This window comes from Balearica regulorum, chromosome 3 (assembly GCF_011004875.1).
Source record: "Balearica regulorum gibbericeps isolate bBalReg1 chromosome 3, bBalReg1.pri, whole genome shotgun sequence".
In the NCBI taxonomy this organism is placed as follows: Eukaryota; Metazoa; Chordata; class Aves; order Gruiformes; family Gruidae; genus Balearica; species Balearica regulorum.
The window spans coordinates 103,149,422-103,168,052 of record NC_046186.1 but is presented as its reverse complement, the minus strand read 5'-3'; the positions used below and the strand labels follow the sequence as shown (position 1 = coordinate 103,168,052).

Below are 18,631 nucleotides of genomic sequence, written 5' to 3'. Positions count from 1 at the left end.
TACCTACACTATATTTGCAGGCTCATCCAAATCTCGATGAAGTTTATGGAGAGCTTTTCACTGACTGCAAAGCTCATGCTTTGAGTGATGTTCCTGTCTCTAATTTCTGTATTTTCTTCTCCTGCTCCCACTAACTTCATTTTTCTTTTTAGCCTTTATCCCACCTAAATCTTTCAGATTTCATTGAAACTTTCTATTTGGCATTTATTAGTCAAAATATATTTCCGTTATTAAATCAAGAGGAGGAATAAAGATTTCCTTTGAACTTGGTGACATGTTGCTTTTTTTTCCATATTTTATCTTTCTACTCTTTTTTTTTTTTAACCCCTCCTCTCCTTCCCACCCCTCTCAGTACGCTTGTCAGTTGATCCTAAAGGATCTTGCTGTTCATATGTGCTGTGTTTCCATTGCTTGTTATTCCTGTTATTTTAAGCTTTGCCTGTTTCCCTGTCACGTCTTTTTGTTTTTACCATTCAGGAACTGAGACCTTTTACCATTCCAGGAACTGAGATACAGATAGTAACTTATAGTCACTTGGTTTTTTTTCAGGGAGGGGAAAAAAACCATTCTTCCATCTTCCATTCTTTTCATCCTTGACAAAGTTCCTCCCTCTTCAAATTTAACAAGGTATTTCCAGAAACTCTTATGCATGCACGTAGTCTCATCAGCTACAGTGTGCGTCAAATCATGGTTTCAGTACAAGATACTTTTTTAAAAAAACAACAGTTTCTTGATGAGGAATTTTCCTTAAGGAGAGAAAAATACCCCTCCCCAATGCCCATCCCAAATCTGTGTTCAGGGAAAACAGTGATGGACCATAAACAAATGGAAGAGGACAAATCCACTTTTTCTGTTCCCGCTTTTCTTGTGTTATATTCAGGCTGCTAAGTGAAGCCCCACAACACAGTTTCAACGTAGAGAGCAGAATGCGTATTTACTGTTTACAAGGACATGAATTAAATAGGTGCCATGGATTGCTTTCAGCTGTACATTTCAGGATTGCTAAAAGTAAAATCCTTCTGGTCACTTGTTTGCCCACCCAGAACATGGAGTATCCAATCCTTGTCTCACAGACTTCCATCTCAGTCTGTACTTTTTGTGGCTTCTCTGATGGCAGCTGCAAGGAACACGGGACCCAGGAAGGTGTACACTAATGAGGGCCATGCAGTCGGTGCAGTATGTGGAGTTTACTTTCCCTGCTTGCTGAGCCAGCTTGAGCACCTGCTCTGGAGTGTGCTTTACCCCTCTCACCCACATAAGCACTGCTTAACCCTGGTAGAATCAGCCCCATTATGTTGATTAAACATGTCACTGTTACAGGCATTCACTTGATGATTTTTTTTTTTTTTTTTTTTTAGTTACAGCAATTTTTTAACTCTCACTTTCCCATGTGCTCCATAGAACAATACCACTGAGTGATACTGTGTTTTCAATGAAAATGCACAAGTTCAGTCTCTCCTCACACAGAGTAGAGTAAATGGGAAGAAATTCCATTGCAGCTGGGACTGGAGACATTATATGAGGGGAAAACTAATGAGAAAGAAGTTGGGTGTATAACATATCTGCTTTAGTGGTCTTTGTCATTCAGTTTCAATTTTTGAATTTGTGCTCACAAATATTTTTGTACAAAATGATAGTTTGATACAATTTGGCTCTGAAAACACTAGCATTTGTTACATCTTGCAAAAATCCAGAACTTTTCTGGCATACGAAAAATGTGTATCCATAACATATGCATTTTACTTGTGTACCTTATACTGTTGCCGAAACCTCAATTGTAAATTCCTTCTTAAAGGATTTACTTATTAAAATCTGTGATTTGTATTTTAATTTAAAAAATGAAAAATACTAGGAAATTATGTCTGCATTACTTTCCTACTATAGTTTTTCTGACAAGCATTCCTTTATTACTACAGTGAAGCTTAAGATCTTTTAGAATATTTATTCAACAAAGATGCTACATTTTCTTCACCTTTTTCTGCAATAATTGAAACTCAAGATAGCTTCACAATAAATAACCATTTAACAGTTGTTTTGCTATAGCATTAGACAGGTTGTCTTTACTGAAATATGTTTATAAATGTTTGACGTTCATGCAGCTGAAGACAAACAGGCAAAGAGAGAACAGACCAGTATGAGTGGTGGCAACAATGAGCTTCCTTTGTGTTCATGCTTATAGTGAAATCTGCATGGAGTGAATCATTGCATGTATTGATGCTTAACATTCATGTATCATGCAGCAGATTTTTTTTTTTTTAATATAATCTGGCTGTGTTAATGAACCTGTACTTGTTTTTCCATTAATTTGATTTGATTTAATCATCTTAAAGGTATTCATTTGCCACGGTAACAAATTGATGTAGTATGTAGCACCTACGAGGCTAACATCTTTGTTTTGTTTGGGTGATGTACATTCTAGTGTAAATGTACTGTAGAATGCGGTCGGTCATCTCAACCACAGCGCGCTCCGTAGAGCTATTAGTAGTCAAAATTTCCAGTTACAACCAGCACCTATTCACTCCTCTGGGAGAAATCTGAAACATTTAAGAGATACAGGTCCCTCTTTCTCTTGATTTTCTGAATGAACTACCTTCTGAAAGTTACAGAAAAATATGTTACAATTAATATACAAAGTAAAATCATATTCCTTTTTTGCCCTAGATTTAGCAGTGTTTACGCCACACCAGTTTCTGCTCACTGCATGCACGCTCGCTGGCTGTACAAACAGTTCCCAGGTCACCTTGTTTACAGCACAGCTGCCACCATCTCACGTAGATGCCCCGGTCCTGACGGTTTTGGATTCTAGAACGATATATGTACAGTAAGTAAGGATTTCTTCTTTCCTGACAACACAATGGTGCCTCCGTTTATTCAAGAATTCCAGGGAGTTCAATCAGGGGAAGGGTTTGTGACATAAAATTAAATTTATTATGATTAAATGCATAGAAGTGATTAGTTTAGTGGTTCTGTGAACCTTCTGATTATCACTTGCCAACTTAATTTCCATTTTGTCTTTACGCAATCAGTATAACCTACATATGGGCATAGCTTCTGCAAACTTCAGTGCAGGAAATGTTCTGGTGCTATGCCCGTTTAGTAGCCCCTGCTTTGTGTATTACTATAATCATTTATATATTGAGTACAAATACTGCATTAAAGGTATGCCTTAGATTTATTTTTATGGTTGCACAGCTACGTTTTCAAATTCTTAAAATAAACCCCAGCTGGTTCCCTAAACAAAGCCTTACATTTTTCAGTAAGGTCTGAATCTTTGTTGGTCTTAATTGTATTTTGCTTTTATTTGCAGATGGAAAGAACCAGTAGAAGTAAATGGAATCCTAGATCGCTATATAATTTATATTGCCAACAATGAGCAGAATTTTACAAAGTGGAATGTAATCTATAACAGCACAGAACTTTTTCTGGATTTTACTATTCAGCAGCTTTTTCCGGGTACTGAATACCTCATAAAACTAGCTGTAAGTTTTAAAGATGTGTAGTAGAGGTGTAAAATGGTGAAAATTATTCTGATTTTGTTAACATCTTAAATACTTAATGGTTCGTGTGTCCACTTGAACCTCTTTTTTTCTGAAACTAAGGTGGATGAGCCATCCTGAACAACAGTAGGTGTTTTGTTTCAAAACAGGCCCTCAAAAAATGTGTATGTAATGTAAATACAGTTTTTCTTCAAGGATAAGTTAAATGATAGCTAGTAGAGAACTGACCAGAAACTTATGAAAGACAAAAAATGTCTCCTGCCCCCAAATTACAAGAAAATGTTGAATGCATTTGAAAATGTTAGCCTTTCATGTTTTTTACCATAATAATTTGCTCTTTCTTCATTAAACCTGTATGTAGAAGGAAATAGCAGAGAGGAAAAGAGTCCAGTGTACATTAGCGGTTTGCTTATTCAAAACATTTTAAAAGACCTTGGTGTTTTCATTGCATTTCTTTATTATCGGTTTTATTTCGCGATGAAATCGACCAGCTTCAGCTCACTAACAAATCTGAAAATACGTGCATAAAAGCATGGGATTGTCCCTTGTTTTAAGCACACTGTTCATTTTATAACAATACCTATATAAGGATATTTGCTTTGATAAATGCCATAGAAAAATATTCTGCTCTTGATTATGAATAAATTTACATTTATGTAGACTGGGTATGCATTCATTTTTTCTTAACATGCTCTTGAATGTTCTAAATATTATACCACAAAAAATAAACTACCTTCAGGTAATGATAAGGATCTGACTTGAACTTGAAAAAGCAAGGATATTCAGGCTAATTAAAGCTTGGATTCTTGTTGAAATTAATTCATTTGTTCCTAGACATTTCAGCATAGTCAATTGTACAGCATATAAAATAGCACCATGTCCAAAACTACAGTAGTACTTCAACAAGCATCTTATGCCTTTATAAGCAAGCGAGACTATCTAAAGAATTTGTGCTGTCCTTCACTGTGCCACAGCTCTTCTCTATTCCTGCCCAGCTCCTCTGCATGGGGACACGAGGAGCGAGGTTCAGGCGAGAATTAACACCTAGGAGATGCAGAGCAACTGGGACTGCTCTGCCTTGGGATATGGTTAAAACAAAGTGTTGTCTGGGCTTTGTTTTTACTTCATTAACATGTACAGCTTTTTCTAGAAGTTACTGAATACATTTTTAGGAACCTTTGACCTTTATATTTTATTTCTCATTTCTTTGTGGATTTTTTTTTTTTTTAAATATATATTTGCATAGCATCAGTGGTAACCAGAAAGTAAGAAAAGATAATTTCTTCTGGTGATGAAGATAACCAGATTTACCTGGATAAAATGCAATGGTCTATGATAGGCAGGTTAGAAGATCTAAATGTCTTGCAGCTTTGAAAATGGCAATTCTAAAAGTGCACAAAATGCCCAATATCTTTGAGGTGAGAGCTTTCTTAAAACATTTGGACCCATTGTGTTTAGAAATTGTCAGACTAGTTTGAGAAGAATGTAATATTAGAGATTTACAGGTTATGAAGCTTAAATGTGGCCAAATCTTATACTTGATGAAAAAAAAAAAACCCACAAAAACCAAACCCAAAAACCCCCACAACCCACAAATCAAACACACACACCCCTAGAAAGAAATGGAAATAGTTAGTGTTTCAAATATAATTTAATCTGAATTTCAATACAACTTTTAAAGTAAACAATAGCATACCTTCAACACTGGAAAATTAACTAAATGCTTCCCTTTTTTTTTTTTTTTTTTATTAGAATGAAATATTTCTATCAGCTAGAACCTTTTCCTTTTTGTTGTTTCACAGGTAGTATTAATTTTGTTTTGTATCCATGCAAAAACTGGTTTTATGTGGGAAATTGGAAGTTGAGTTATCAAAAGTTGCAGCTTTGAACACAGGAATGGGGATCCTCATCAGCAGAACTTTCATATGACTTGAGTACTTTTGTGATTTAGCTGTTCAGCTAATGATCTCCTCACGGCTATGTTGTGTAGGTAAGCTAGCTCAGGTGCTAACTGGAGGATCACCATGTGGTGTCTTGTTATGAGGTTTATATTGGTCCCTTGGCTCTCTAGACACTTTGGTAGTTTTGCAAATTTTGCCTCAAATCTGTTTCTTGGAGAAGTTCAGAGTGGCACAATGGGGTGTAGGATTTCATGGCTTTGAGCATCACTGGATGTGACTGCCAGAGTCCCAGCAATGTCCAGACCATTTGGATGCAGTAATCTAAAATTCCACTATTTAAAATGCAGATGAGCTTTCTTATACTGATTTTCATTAGAAGAATCAGAATCTTCATACCCCAGCAAGTTTCAGAGATACAAAAAATGAGCTTCATGAAATTCAAGAAATAAATGAACGGGAAGTCTGCTGTTACTGTGAGCCCTTGAATGAAAAAGTCCTCCTCTCCTTGAGGGATGCTCAGTGCAACTTGTTTAGCAAGGCAGCGAGGGATGTATGAGGAAGCGGTCTTGCAGAGCTGGTCTATCTGGCTTCTTCATGAGGCCAGTAGAAGCAAAATCATTTGAAGAATAGTCTGCCTTTACTGGAAGGATGATGTTCTTAAATATTTTCCTTATCAAAATGAAAACAGTTATCTGAGCACCTGTCTGAGCTCACTTTGGTTTTGTTTTTTGTTTTTGTTAAACACTATCATATTTAAAGTAAATGCCTTTTTCGGATGTTCCCAAAACTGAGGTTGCAGTCTTTGATCTTTATTTGATAGCCTAGACTGAACACAGGGAGTCATTCTGTAGTTGTGTTGGGAGTGTAATTTCCAGTGAAATCAAAACAATCTTGGTGTATAAAATAGCCTCTCATTTACAAACAGTTCTTATTTTTACCCATGGGGCTAGTATACATGTTTGGAGCAGGGTAGGAAATATGTTGACTGCTCTCTGATTTGAAACGCACTGGGAAGTGGGAAATTGAAGCTAATCCTTTCCAATAAAGTATACTAGATTGAGAGAAACATTTTATTCCTGGAGATCTGGACAGCAAGGTTATTTTCCCTTTGTGTGCTGATGATCCAGAGTGGGCTACTTGTCCACTTCGGCACACAGGCAACTCGTAAAAACACAGGGGATCCTTTAAGTTTGGTTAAGAGTATGTCTAAATCTGAATCTTTGTTGAATTCAGGTTTTGATTTCTTTTATTGCTAAATGATAAAATTAAAAAGAAACAATAAACTAAACCAAAAATCTTTACATCCAGTACAGTTTATATATTCTTGATTCTATTTTTTCACTTCCCAAAGAACTCCTGTCTCTTGTCATTGATCTTAGTGCAAGTAATTGGAAAACCAGCACACGTAAGGACCATAGCCGTGCAGTCTTGTGTTTGTGCATGTAAAACTTTAAAAGGCTGTTTGATGGGCCGACACACACATTTTCTTGCACATTGTATTGTTTCGTAATCAAGCAAAACGTAAAAAATCACGTAATCGATCTTTTCTTCTCTGGTAACTGAAATATAAATGATTTCACTTTGTTATCCATAAACATGTAATAATAACTGTTACATATTGGTTTATAATAGAGTGGTTTTTCACTGTTTTAATTGTACCTGCACACCACTCTGCGTGCTGTCATGAAGTGCAGCTCTGTCTGAATGGCTATTTTTTCTCAATGGCTATTCATCGAGATAATTTTTTAAGTGCTTCGCAAGTTGGTCAGTATATTATGTGTTTGGAACTTAGGAGAGCTTTTTAGTCAATTCCAGAAGAGTTTTGCAGTGTAGATAATATATATTGTACTGTAATTTTCTTTAACTGCAGCTGCAAAAACAGTGGGAACCTAATTGGGATTATGACTCAGTCAAATGCAAAATGCTGCGAGTCAAACGTTAGTATAAGGTTTTAGCTATATTATACCTAAAAATTAAGTATCACGACTACCACATCCTGTTATTTAAGAGGTAAACAAATCTATGCTAAAAAAAGGATCTTCTATGAAAAGCACACTTACTAAGTTTAGATATGTAAAATTTATAAAACTTTACCAAAAAATCATTGCTAAAATTAATGGTATTACAGTGAAATATGTTTGTTTGTTTTGATTCATATTTTAAGGCTTGCACTGGAGGTGGCTGTTCAATAAGCGAAGCTAGCACAGCTATAACAGATGAGAGTACACCAGAAGGTGTTCCTGCTCCAAAAGCCCAGTCATATTCATCTGACTCCTTTAACATCTCATGGACTAAGCCTGAGTATCCGAATGGTAAGTGAACTCTTTTAGCCTCAAGTTAAAAAGATGATTAGTAAAGGTAAATTAATATTCTAAATGGCAGCTTATATGTGGTGCTTAATTTTTAATGATCATTTTAGCACATAAAATACCTGAGATAGTATCATTGTCTGCAGCTAGGAGAATGTGGGTTTCAGCCTACCGTACGGTTTCAGTGGCTCAAAAGTGCTCCCTTTTGATAGTTCTTGTGTACTGCATCTCATTGTTTAACGTTTTCCAGGACAACGGAGCTGAGGAATAGGCGTTCTTAGAGAGTTATCAGTCTAGGATGTTCATTTCACCCTCCAATAAAACATTCATTTCTTTTACACTAATTGATATATAATAATCATTAGATTTAAGTTCAACATAGTCATCTTGAAGGTGTACATTGCCATGGCTGTGGAAGTTAATTAATACACTTTCTTTTGTTTAGAAATGTTTTTCATTGTGAATTATACATACGTAAAACTTCTGGACAAATTTTATATTTCTAATGATATTGCACAGTATCATATGGCCTTGGAATTCACCTTGATTTTATTATTGTGCATGTAACGGTTTAAATCACAGAAGAGGAAGCTATGCAGGAATCACTGAATTTAAAGCAACAGAAATGTTTTTCTTCTTCGGCTTATCATATTGATATATATAATTATTTCTCACAGTGGTTTCACATTAATTTCATTTTTCCCCTGCAAGTTTTCCCCTGCTTTCAATTGTGGTAAAGCACATCCTACTTGTATAACGTCACTACAAGGCACTTTAAATTTTAGATTCCCCAAAAACTGGTGATTGTAAATCTACACATATGTAATATTCGATAAGGTCTTACATTACTTTTGGAAAGAAATAAGAGTATGTAATCTGCTGTTAAATAATGTAATTGATAATTTCTGGTTCTTTGTATGGGAGTCATACTGGAAGATTTTGCCTCCTAGCCCCTTAGAAACCCTCTAACTCTGTTTCTAAAATTGCATCGGCATACTTGGCAAAGGCTTAGGAGAAGGCAAGAAGGAAGGAAAAAGGGGAGGGATAAGGGATGGGGGGATGAGGAAGGCAGGCAGGACAGTCGTGTATGTGGCTTAGTGGCTAAAGTCAGTGGGCATTATTTATGTGTGATATTTCATGTCAGGACCTGATGCTGTTATCCTTGCATTGTGGGGAAAAAATCCAAATAGTTTAGAGAGTGGTTTAACTAATCAAATAAATAAAAATATATACATACATATATTTATGTATACATATCAACAGCACAGGATAAAGTCCTGTAGTTTGATAAATAAATTTCCACAACTTTTAAAACAACTAAAAGTTAGGAATTCATGACTAAATTTGTGCATTGTATCTAGATGTTAATGCAGCATTTGCTATGTACAGCTTGGCTCTCCTTTTAAATACAATAAATTGGTTGTTAGGAAATACAATAAATAGCTTTTTAGGAAAGCTGTGAATCTGAACTGGATGAGCAACAGATGTCATAAGAATCAGGGGAGCTTTATAAAAGAAATTATATTATTCTGTCCCTTGTCCCTTCATCCATGGAAACTGGAGGTTTCAACAGCCTTGATGACAGCACTGTTCACCTCTATACTGGGATTTCGAACAATGCGTTTAGGTAATCACCAAATTTGCCATATATCCTACTCCTCTATAATCCCAAGTATACCCTGTGTAGGCCTCCTGTGTGTATTTCTCCCCTTTAAAAATATTCTCTGGTATTTTCACATCTTCTCACTAATTGAAGCCCATAGAGTATTTTTCCCTTGGGACTGTTGTTATTTTTTGGTGATATGTGAATACCATGCATGTTGCTGTTAGAGGGTTTTCCTTAGGGTCAGAACTGATGGAAGGGATTCAGCAAAGTCAGCTGCTGCTATCCTGCCTTGCAGGGAAAGGCTGCTGCTTTCCACCTGCAAGCTCTTGCTGAGTGGTTAAGAGTTGGAAGAATTGCTCTCTCATGAGCATTTGGCAGCCAGAAGGGCATTAGAGGAGCAGGGATATCTTTTTTTTCACCGTAGCCTGCTTACACTTGCTCAAAGGTCAAGGGATATACAATTTTTCTCTCATTTTTCTTCTTTCTTCTCCCCCACTTTTTTGGGGAGTTTCAAAAAGAGTATTATAACTAATAACACATTTTCCCATTCTCCTGTTTCTTTCTTTCCAATTTCCTATTTTCATCCATTTCTTTATTTCATAAAAAGAATTTTTTAAAGAAGAAATAAAATAGAAGTACTAAAACTTTTCTCTGAGCAACTGCTTAATCAGGAAAGCTTGCATTGTTCGGTGACTTTGTTTTGTTCATTCTCAGCATATCTTTTAGTCTTGCTAGTGGCCACGTCATTTATAATTGCTCTCTGTGTCAGTATTTTAAAACTGTAGCAGGCTGAAAAATATCATTGTTGAGAAGACTGAAATATGAGAAAGAACCAGCAGAAGGAACTTTCCCTTAAATTTTCTTACTTCAGCATTTTACTGGTGTATTCTCATAGTCAGAAATTCTAATGTTGGTTCAAACTTGCTGAGTTTCAGTCTACTAGGTGTAAGTAGTGCTTTTTGAAATTACTGAACTTGGCTTTGTTTCAGGTGGAAATGTCAGAATTGCAAAGATTGCCATATCATACATTGTCATCTCCTTAGTAGGTCTCTGGGGCCATTCCTTTACCTTCCTCCTCCTTTTCTCTGACACTATATGACGGAAGTTACTGTTTATTTCCATGAGCTGAGGAAGCTTATTAGCAGCTGCTGGTGTTGAATGGATATGTAGGCTGACGGGGGTTTGGACAGCATGGACTTTGCTACGCTCTCTTGATATAGATGGAGTCCAGCTGCTTGCCACCAGTTAGAAAAAGTTAAGGAAGATTAACATGCTACCCTTGAGGCCAAAGGTTGGCACATAGGAATAAAAGCTACTTGGCTTCTTCATAAAGATGGCACAATGCAGAGAGTCAAGCTTTGAGATAAGGGACTATTTAGAGGTCAAAGGCTAATGTTATCCAAACACGGATATTGAATTTCTGTGCTCCATTTTTGGTTGAATTTAAGGCCAATTTACATTATTTTGTGAAAAATTTTCATTTCATAGAAAATGGGAAACAATACACCTAATTCTTTGTTGAAAGTTGCTTAAGAAATGTCGTTTATGTACCATGTATAGAAATAAAGACATTTGGAAGATGATATGCTGAATATATTTGTAAAATGCACATTTTCTTTTGTCTTATTTTCAAACCAACAATGAAATAGTTGATGGGACATGGTCCAGACTCGGAAACCAACTGTGCATTGGGTTGTGGTTTGTTGGGTTTTTTTCTCCACAGGTGCTGAGCAATTGCATTTGTGCACCAATTGTTATATACATAATAATAATAATTATTGTTGTTATCATTATTACTTTCTTTCTTTGTTATCCTATTAAACTGTCTTTATCTCAACCCACTGTGGGGAGGTGGGGGTGAGTGAGTTGCTGCGTGGTGCTTATTTACCTGCTGGGGTTAAACCACAATGTGTAGATAGTATAATATAAGCAATATTGACCATTTAGTTGAGGGCGAGATATGGAGAGGCTTGTGAAATGACATGTGGCATCAGATATTCTGTTTTGAGCCTTCACTGTTGTACTGGTCTCTAATAAAGGATCATATATTCTTCAGAACATAGCCATTATAGCCTTGCCATATAGTTTGAGGTTTGTTCTTTTAAAATCCATTCACATAAAAAAGTGGCCTTATCTCTTTTCACCATTGAATTTTTCTCTTAGATGCTCACTTCTCAAAGACTTCACTTGTGTACAGGTCATAGATAAAATCAGGTCTTGATCTGGGTTGTATGTTCCAAGGCTATATGGAATTTGTATCGGAAATATTAGGTATAGTAAAATCTGCTTTATAAAATTATTCAGTGAACTAATCCAGTACTTGTTCCTGCAAATCCTTGTGAGAGATGACTTGTGTTTGTAGTCAGTGAAACTGATGTAGGTAAAAGTATGTTTGCTTAAGATTTGACCTCTAGATTGTACCTTAAGAGTAAAGTGCTCATAGCACTTTAGATTTAAAACCTCTTTTCATCTTTAATGTCTGGAATATCATTGACAGATTATATGGCCTTACCCAGGGAGGGGAGAAGAGGAAGAAAAAGGGATGAGTGTGTCACTTTCTTCAGTTTGAGTTTAATTTGCATAGTTGGATTTCTTTTCAAAAGTGAAACATAATTGTACTATAGTCAATAGAGATTTTGTCTTCAGTGAAACCAAGATTTAATCTAGCTACCTAGAAGTAATAATTATGAAGAAACTGCATCTTTCCATGGCGACCATGTGTCACTCACGAAGCCTTGTAAATCACAAAGATGTGCTATACCCTTTAATATTTCATGGATGCTAAACTTCATGAATATCTAGCAAATCTTGAGAAGTAAGTAGACTTTGGACTGGCTTTAAACTTTTTGTCAGTATGTTTTGGAAATGTATATTGATGAAATGGAGAGGCTAAGTTATTTATGCCTGGCCAAAAAGAATTATTGGCTAATTTAGAAAAATGGCTTCACATCTTAAAGTCAAACTACCAGCCCTTTTGTTCTGAAATGTACTTTTTTTCTTTCTTTTCATTCTGTAATTTTCTCCATCAGAGTCATATAAGGCAAAGGCAGAAGTAAAATCAAGACTTGATGGATCAGCTTAGTAGAGATGATTGTTCTCTGACAGTACTGGGAGGACTAACAAAAGCTCACAGTGTTGACCAGCAAACTGCTCCTCAGAGTGCAGATGCTGCATAGTGCTGTGGTTTCAGAAACATTTTAATATAATGCTCCATTTAATTAATACTGAGTTACAATGGGGATACCATAGAGTTACATATGACACCCACATTAATATCAAATGATCTCATTATGATTCATGCTGTTACCATAAATATCAAAGGAATTAATAATGATTTGTCCATTACTTTAAAGGGTAAGTGATACTGGTATAGGTACTTAAAGTACTTCAGTGTTGGGTTTTTTCCCCTCTATGCCAGCATTCACATGTAGGGATACCCTTATCAGTCCATATTTAAGTATTTTTTCCTCTGAGATAAAGATAATAATTTTTAATATATAGATATAATTTGTTTATTTAATGTAAGGCAAATATCAACCATTAGTGCCCTTGCTTTACAAGTAGCTAGACATGGAATCCCAAGGGATTTTTACTTTAGGAAGCCTGTCAAATGTGGTAGGATTGATAGTGTGAGATAAACTGGGACTTCCTCCCACACACACGTCTCTTCTGTCTGACTTGAGTTTAGCCTCTCAGTTTTTCTAGAGGAGAAAAGAATCGAGGAGTCTGTGAATCACTTCACCATAGTCAGCTCTGCATTGCTTTAGCATATAAACATTTTGAAGTATAACTCTTCAAAGCTCAACTGAAACAGTTGTGTATACACTTTTGCTTACAAAGCTTTTCTTCTTTCAGTAGAGGGGGAAAATACTTTCTCAATTTCAAACAGAATCTTCTTAAATTTAGTTTCAAACAATTCAGTTTTAAGGGAAGGAAAGATGACCTGTGCTATTTTTACAATATGAAGCTATTTTCTATAATGGGAAGAGTAGAAGGCATCCTCCGAACTGAACTCACTTCTAATGAATCCTTCTATAGCTTTGCATCTATTTGCCTTCAGATTTCATACTTAAATAGCTTTTAAAAAAAGAGAATATTCAAAAGGATTCCTTTTCAAGCTCAACTTCCAAAGTCTAAGCAAATCCATAAAATTCAGTCTTTAGTTCATTACATTCAAAATGCGGTGTAGGTATAGCCCGTACAAGGTTCATGCTATCCTGTCATGCACCTTCAGAAGAGCAGAGATTTAGATTTCCTTATAAATGAGGTAAGAAATCACCTGCAATTTTTGAGTTGGTATTAGCCAATTACACCAGAAGGACCATTCTCTCCTCTATCTAGAAGTCTTGCTAATATTTGTTTTGAGTTTGCAAATATGTTTTCTTTCTTTAGATTGGATAGGTAAGGAATAATTTACTTCAGGACTTTGTCTACAGCACACTGAGAAGGAAACACCAATCCATACTATTTTGTGGTTTTGCTTAGAAAAGTGGGTAAAACTGTTTAAAAAACCCCATAACCCTGAATTAATGATGTATCTAGTTTGTTGGCAAAATGCAGAAAATCTGACATAATTATCAACAAGAATTAGTATCAATAAGGTGTTTTGTGTGACAAAATTATTTGTTACGGATTTATTGTAGTTTATAGCGCTGGCCTGACTTGTGCTTCAATGTTTCATTTATAATGTAGATCACTTTTTTTTTTTCTAAGTCTAAAGCCGTTAAGATGTGAGATGGTTTTGTGTGTCTTTCCAGTTCTTGTTTCGATAGCCATATGCGGTAGGCTGTGAAACAGAATTGCCTCAGTTTTCCTGATTCCAAGGTGATGTTAGCCACTATTCAGAAATAAGTTTGTTAATGGGTAATCTTTGGAACAGTGTAATTGTTTTCAAAAGATGCAATCCACTTGCAAGGTGTCCAACAGTTAAAGATGGGAGAGTGTTTGTTTTTTCTAAGTGTTGCACACCCGGTCCTGCTACATGCTTACCTGCTTAAGGCTAAACTGTTTGAAATACTACTGTTACCACCCCAATGCCTGAAGCATTAGTTTTCTTCTAAACTCTGTAGCTCTTTAGATATTGAGTACTATCACATCGTTTCACAGGTATTATTACTAGCTATGGATTGTATATGGATGGTGTTCTGATGCAAAATTCATCACAGCTAAGCTGTTATGCTTATGGACTTGCTCCTTGGAGTCTGCATTCCTTCAGAGTCCAGGCATGTACTGCAAAAGGTTGCGCTTTGGGTCCATTGGTGAGTACCTTAATTTGCATTCTGGGAGTGTAATAAATGTCAGATGGCAGTGAATATCAGAGTAAATGGTGATGATTCACTCTGGTCAGTACTAACCCATCTGGCAAAATGTGACATTTAAAAAAAAATCCTGTTTAAGAGCTGCTAAAGATTTGATAGGTCATTGTCAGGCACCGTTCCAAAGTAGAACATGAGTACAGTGAAGAAAGGCAAAATTTGAGGCTGAAACACACATTATTGAAATAAAATAGAGTTAATATGTTTGAAAGGTGCAGATGTGTTTTAGCCAGATTTATAAGGACGTGTATAAAGAAAGAGTTACTGTTCCAGTAATGAGCAAATTTCTAGCTGCCTGACTGAAAGAACTGAAGTTAATTTGAGAATTGCAGAAGCCAGAAGTGGCAACAGGAGCAAGAAAAATATGGTGATTCGTAAATATCTTTTGAATGCAAGTATGTGATCGAAATATTATGCTGGACATATTTTAACAGTCTTGTACAACACCCCATTTTTTTCAGGATTTGAGAATGTAGGGATATTAAATTTGACATCTGAAAAACAAGCCTTCTGAGGCTTTTTTTATTCTGTTAAAGGTTTTTAGACATATAGCTGAACTGATAAATCCAGTATGATTTCATAGTAGAGTAGCTGATGAATAACTGGAATAATATCTACTATGCTTGTTTTTTTTTTCAAACATAACTGAGAAAGAAACCTGTGTTAATTCTGAGATATTTTTTTTTTTGCTTAATTCAGCTTTATGTGCACACTTGTAATTTTGCTAACAAGGAAAGGAAAAAAAAGAAGGAAGAATTGGGAGTTTTCCATGTTGTTCTGTTTATTTTTCCATCATAATTTATAATACCACTATATAGTGCTCCAGAAAGAACTTCTAGATTTTATTTTTATGATATAAGTCATTAGTCACATTTCCAATATTCTTTCCAAGATTACTTTCTTTCAAATGGTAACATCGTCTGTCTGTAGAAGACGACTAGACTTTATAACCGTTAAACATTTTATAGCTTGCTCTACTTTGAAGGATATTTACTCTTAAAAGCTTGAATGGCTTTTTGCCAGTTTTTCTTGTACATTTTTTACAACTTCACATATACTTCAAAAGCAAACCTTGTTTTAAGGTATTTGATGTGCAGTAACTTAATCCATTGTTTTAGTAGTGATGTTTAAGACAAGTCATTACCAGACTTTGCATACAGATGAAATATGTATGTTTTCAGTATTTCTGTCCTATCAAATAGGCACTAAATGGACAGAACACAACAGCAGTAGTCAGGGATTTAAAAAATATTTTTGGTAGCCTTTTTTCATATCTCCGCTGAACTGCAGACTCGTAGCTTGACTTTTGAAACAATTCAAAGTAGGGGTCGCTGTAGCTGATACTCATCTGCATCCCATGATCAGTACGCAAACTGTTTTCCAAAGCCAGTGATCCATCTCTAATCACAGGAATTGAAGTACAACATCTTTATTTAGGCTCACCTAAGTGCTGCCAGGAAGTTAAAGCATTACATCTTCATTTGACTTTTGGAAAGATTTTTATATCAATTACAGTATAAATGCAACACTAAAAAAAAAAAAAAAAAAAAAAAAAAAAAAAGAAGAAAAGAAAAGAAAAAAAGAAAAACCACATGTTTTGCCTCTACTCCAAATAGTATGGGAAACATCTCCCAGCAGTAAACTGATATGCTTCCAGCTATTTTTGTTGCTGATCTTGTGCTTAATGTGCCCTAATCGATGAATGAATGTTATGTGACTATTCTAAATACGAGATTTTTCCAGCTTATGTTTCTGAAGGTGGCTCTGAAGATCTTAATCAGTTATGAGAGCATTAGCAGTTACTGTGTTTCAATAACTTTTTAATTCGTTTTAGATAGGTTTTGTTTAACTTTGTTTTCAGTGGCTATGATTTATTTTCAAGTGAGATGCAAATTGGTAACGTAAATTAAAAAATGCTGAATTTTAATCTCTAGTAAAGCCAAGATATTGCTTTTGTGGCTGTTCTAATTGCTTTCTGTTGCTTAAAAAAATAAAAATACAGATTATCAAGTAATAGTGTAACATCTAATAGATTCTTTCAAGAAATTCAGGAGATCTGAAATTCTGCTGGGTTTGAAATGCGTTAGTTCTTGTAAATATCAGATGCACAAAAGTGAGGAAAATAAATGTAACAGTGGACTGCTTTGAAATAAACGGAAATGGTCAACACTGAATATTTGTCATCTCACCCCATTGCTATTAAACTTAAATTTCAGGCTTTTAGTTTATGTGTACGTTAGTACTTTTTTTAAAACTTAGATGGCTTAAGTTTTCCCAATATTATTATTATTCCTATCCTATGTTTTAGTGTTACTTATCTGATAGCAGAGTATTTTGTTATTAAGTTATTAATAAACACATCTGAAAATATCACAGAATTGTATATAAAGTAATGTTTAGAAAGTGAAATATGAAACAGGTTTTCTGTGCCACGTGTTTATATACAGAATGTTGGGGTTTTTTTTACACAAAATATAATTTTCTAAGTACACTGCAGAAGTGTAGCTGTAAAAGATACTACATGTACTAATTCTAAACAGTGTTTCAATATTTTATTATATAGAAAAGAATTGCAGGTCATAAAGAAAAGGCTTTGTGATACTGTGAGAATTTTCTGAGAAGCAGTCACAGTCTAGAGACACAATACAGCTGTTGCAACTGTTTAGGATGTGGTACAAATTGCACAAATTCATACTGGTTTAAGAATATCTTAATCCTCTTCAGCAGAAAAAGTAGTTGGTATTCATTTCTCTGTGGTTCTTATGTGGTGGGATCGGAGTACCTACATTTAGCAGCACAACTTTACAGGAAATTATTTTAGTTTAGAAAACACAGTTTAGTCAAATTCTTCCAGAAGGAGGTTTTTGACTGAGATATCTAAATAATCAATGTGGCACTGATCCAATCAACCTGTGAAGCATTTGTTTATCTTTAAGGATGTACTTTATCCTCTTGACTTTACTGCAACTGCTCACCTATTTTGAATATAATCTTGTGCTCATTTAGAGTGTATGAATACAGAAGCACATGTAGAGATATTGATGCACATCAAAGATATAGCCTGGCACTTGTAAACAACAGGCTTTCTAAATTTTACACGCTAAAAAGTAAAACATTCGTGTTTCAAGGACAGAGAAAGTATGTTTGCTTATTTTGATGACAGAGCAGGTGTGGCAGATTAAAAATAGCATTTATTAGCACTCCCATGAACTTGCAGCTGAGAGGCACTTAGAAAGGTGTGAAACCATCTTATACCTTAGAAAACACCAAATAAATAATATATGAGAAACAAACTTGTTGCCATAAATAACATAATAACAAATTATTTTATTCCACAGCACTGAATGTTTACTACAAGATGAGAATTTTAAATCCTAAATTTCTAGAATATTGAATGAGTATTTATTTATATTAAAGATCTTTCATACTCATTATATTTTCCAGCTCTTTTATCATACTGTGTTTTCTATTAAAGATCTACTTTTTATTGCAACTTAAATTTGTTAGGTGACATTAGAAGTTAATTCAGGGAGCAACCAATATTCCTCAAAGGATATTTTTTCCTCTATCAAATAGCTACAGTTTAAACACTACACTGTTTAAACGCATGTTCTTTATAGTTGTCTTTTAAAATACAGAAACTAAAGACTGTGGTCTTCTCTTGCTGCTTCGTCCCCTAACGCTAGGCTGAGATCATTCATTCACATGAGGTGCCATGGTGTTTTCAAGAAATGAATCTTTCATTCCTTTCATTTCTTGTTCCTTACAGGGGTCTCTGTATAAAGTGTGTTAGTTGCTGGACAGCTTCAAACAGGTGTAGATGAAAAGTAAAATGCTTAAAAATTAACACATCTATAGTGTTAGTTACGTTTTTTTCTAAAGAAATAACTTTTCTTAAAATTTTGCATTTCTCATTCCTTCCTGTAAACTATGGCAACAAACCTCTGTCTCACGGTTGAACTTACAGGTAGAAGCTCGGACCATGGAAGCTTCCCCCGAGGGA

General features: G+C 35.1%; 1 protein-coding gene across 1 annotated transcript in view; it reads left to right on the top strand.

Annotated features, from left to right (window-relative positions):
- Window positions 1-18,631, top strand: part of USH2A (usherin) — a 396,138-nt gene that overhangs the window by 199,263 nt on the left and 178,244 nt on the right. The window contains exons 32-36 of the mRNA XM_075749252.1: window positions 2,662-2,821; window positions 3,308-3,479; window positions 7,563-7,710; window positions 14,420-14,571; window positions 18,596-18,631. The exon at window positions 18,596-18,631 is cut by the window's right edge and continues 127 nt beyond it. Of these exons, the coding sequence (XP_075605367.1) occupies window positions 2,662-2,821; window positions 3,308-3,479; window positions 7,563-7,710; window positions 14,420-14,571; window positions 18,596-18,631 (668 nt within the window). The remainder of the gene's footprint in view (window positions 1-2,661; window positions 2,822-3,307; window positions 3,480-7,562; window positions 7,711-14,419; window positions 14,572-18,595) is intronic.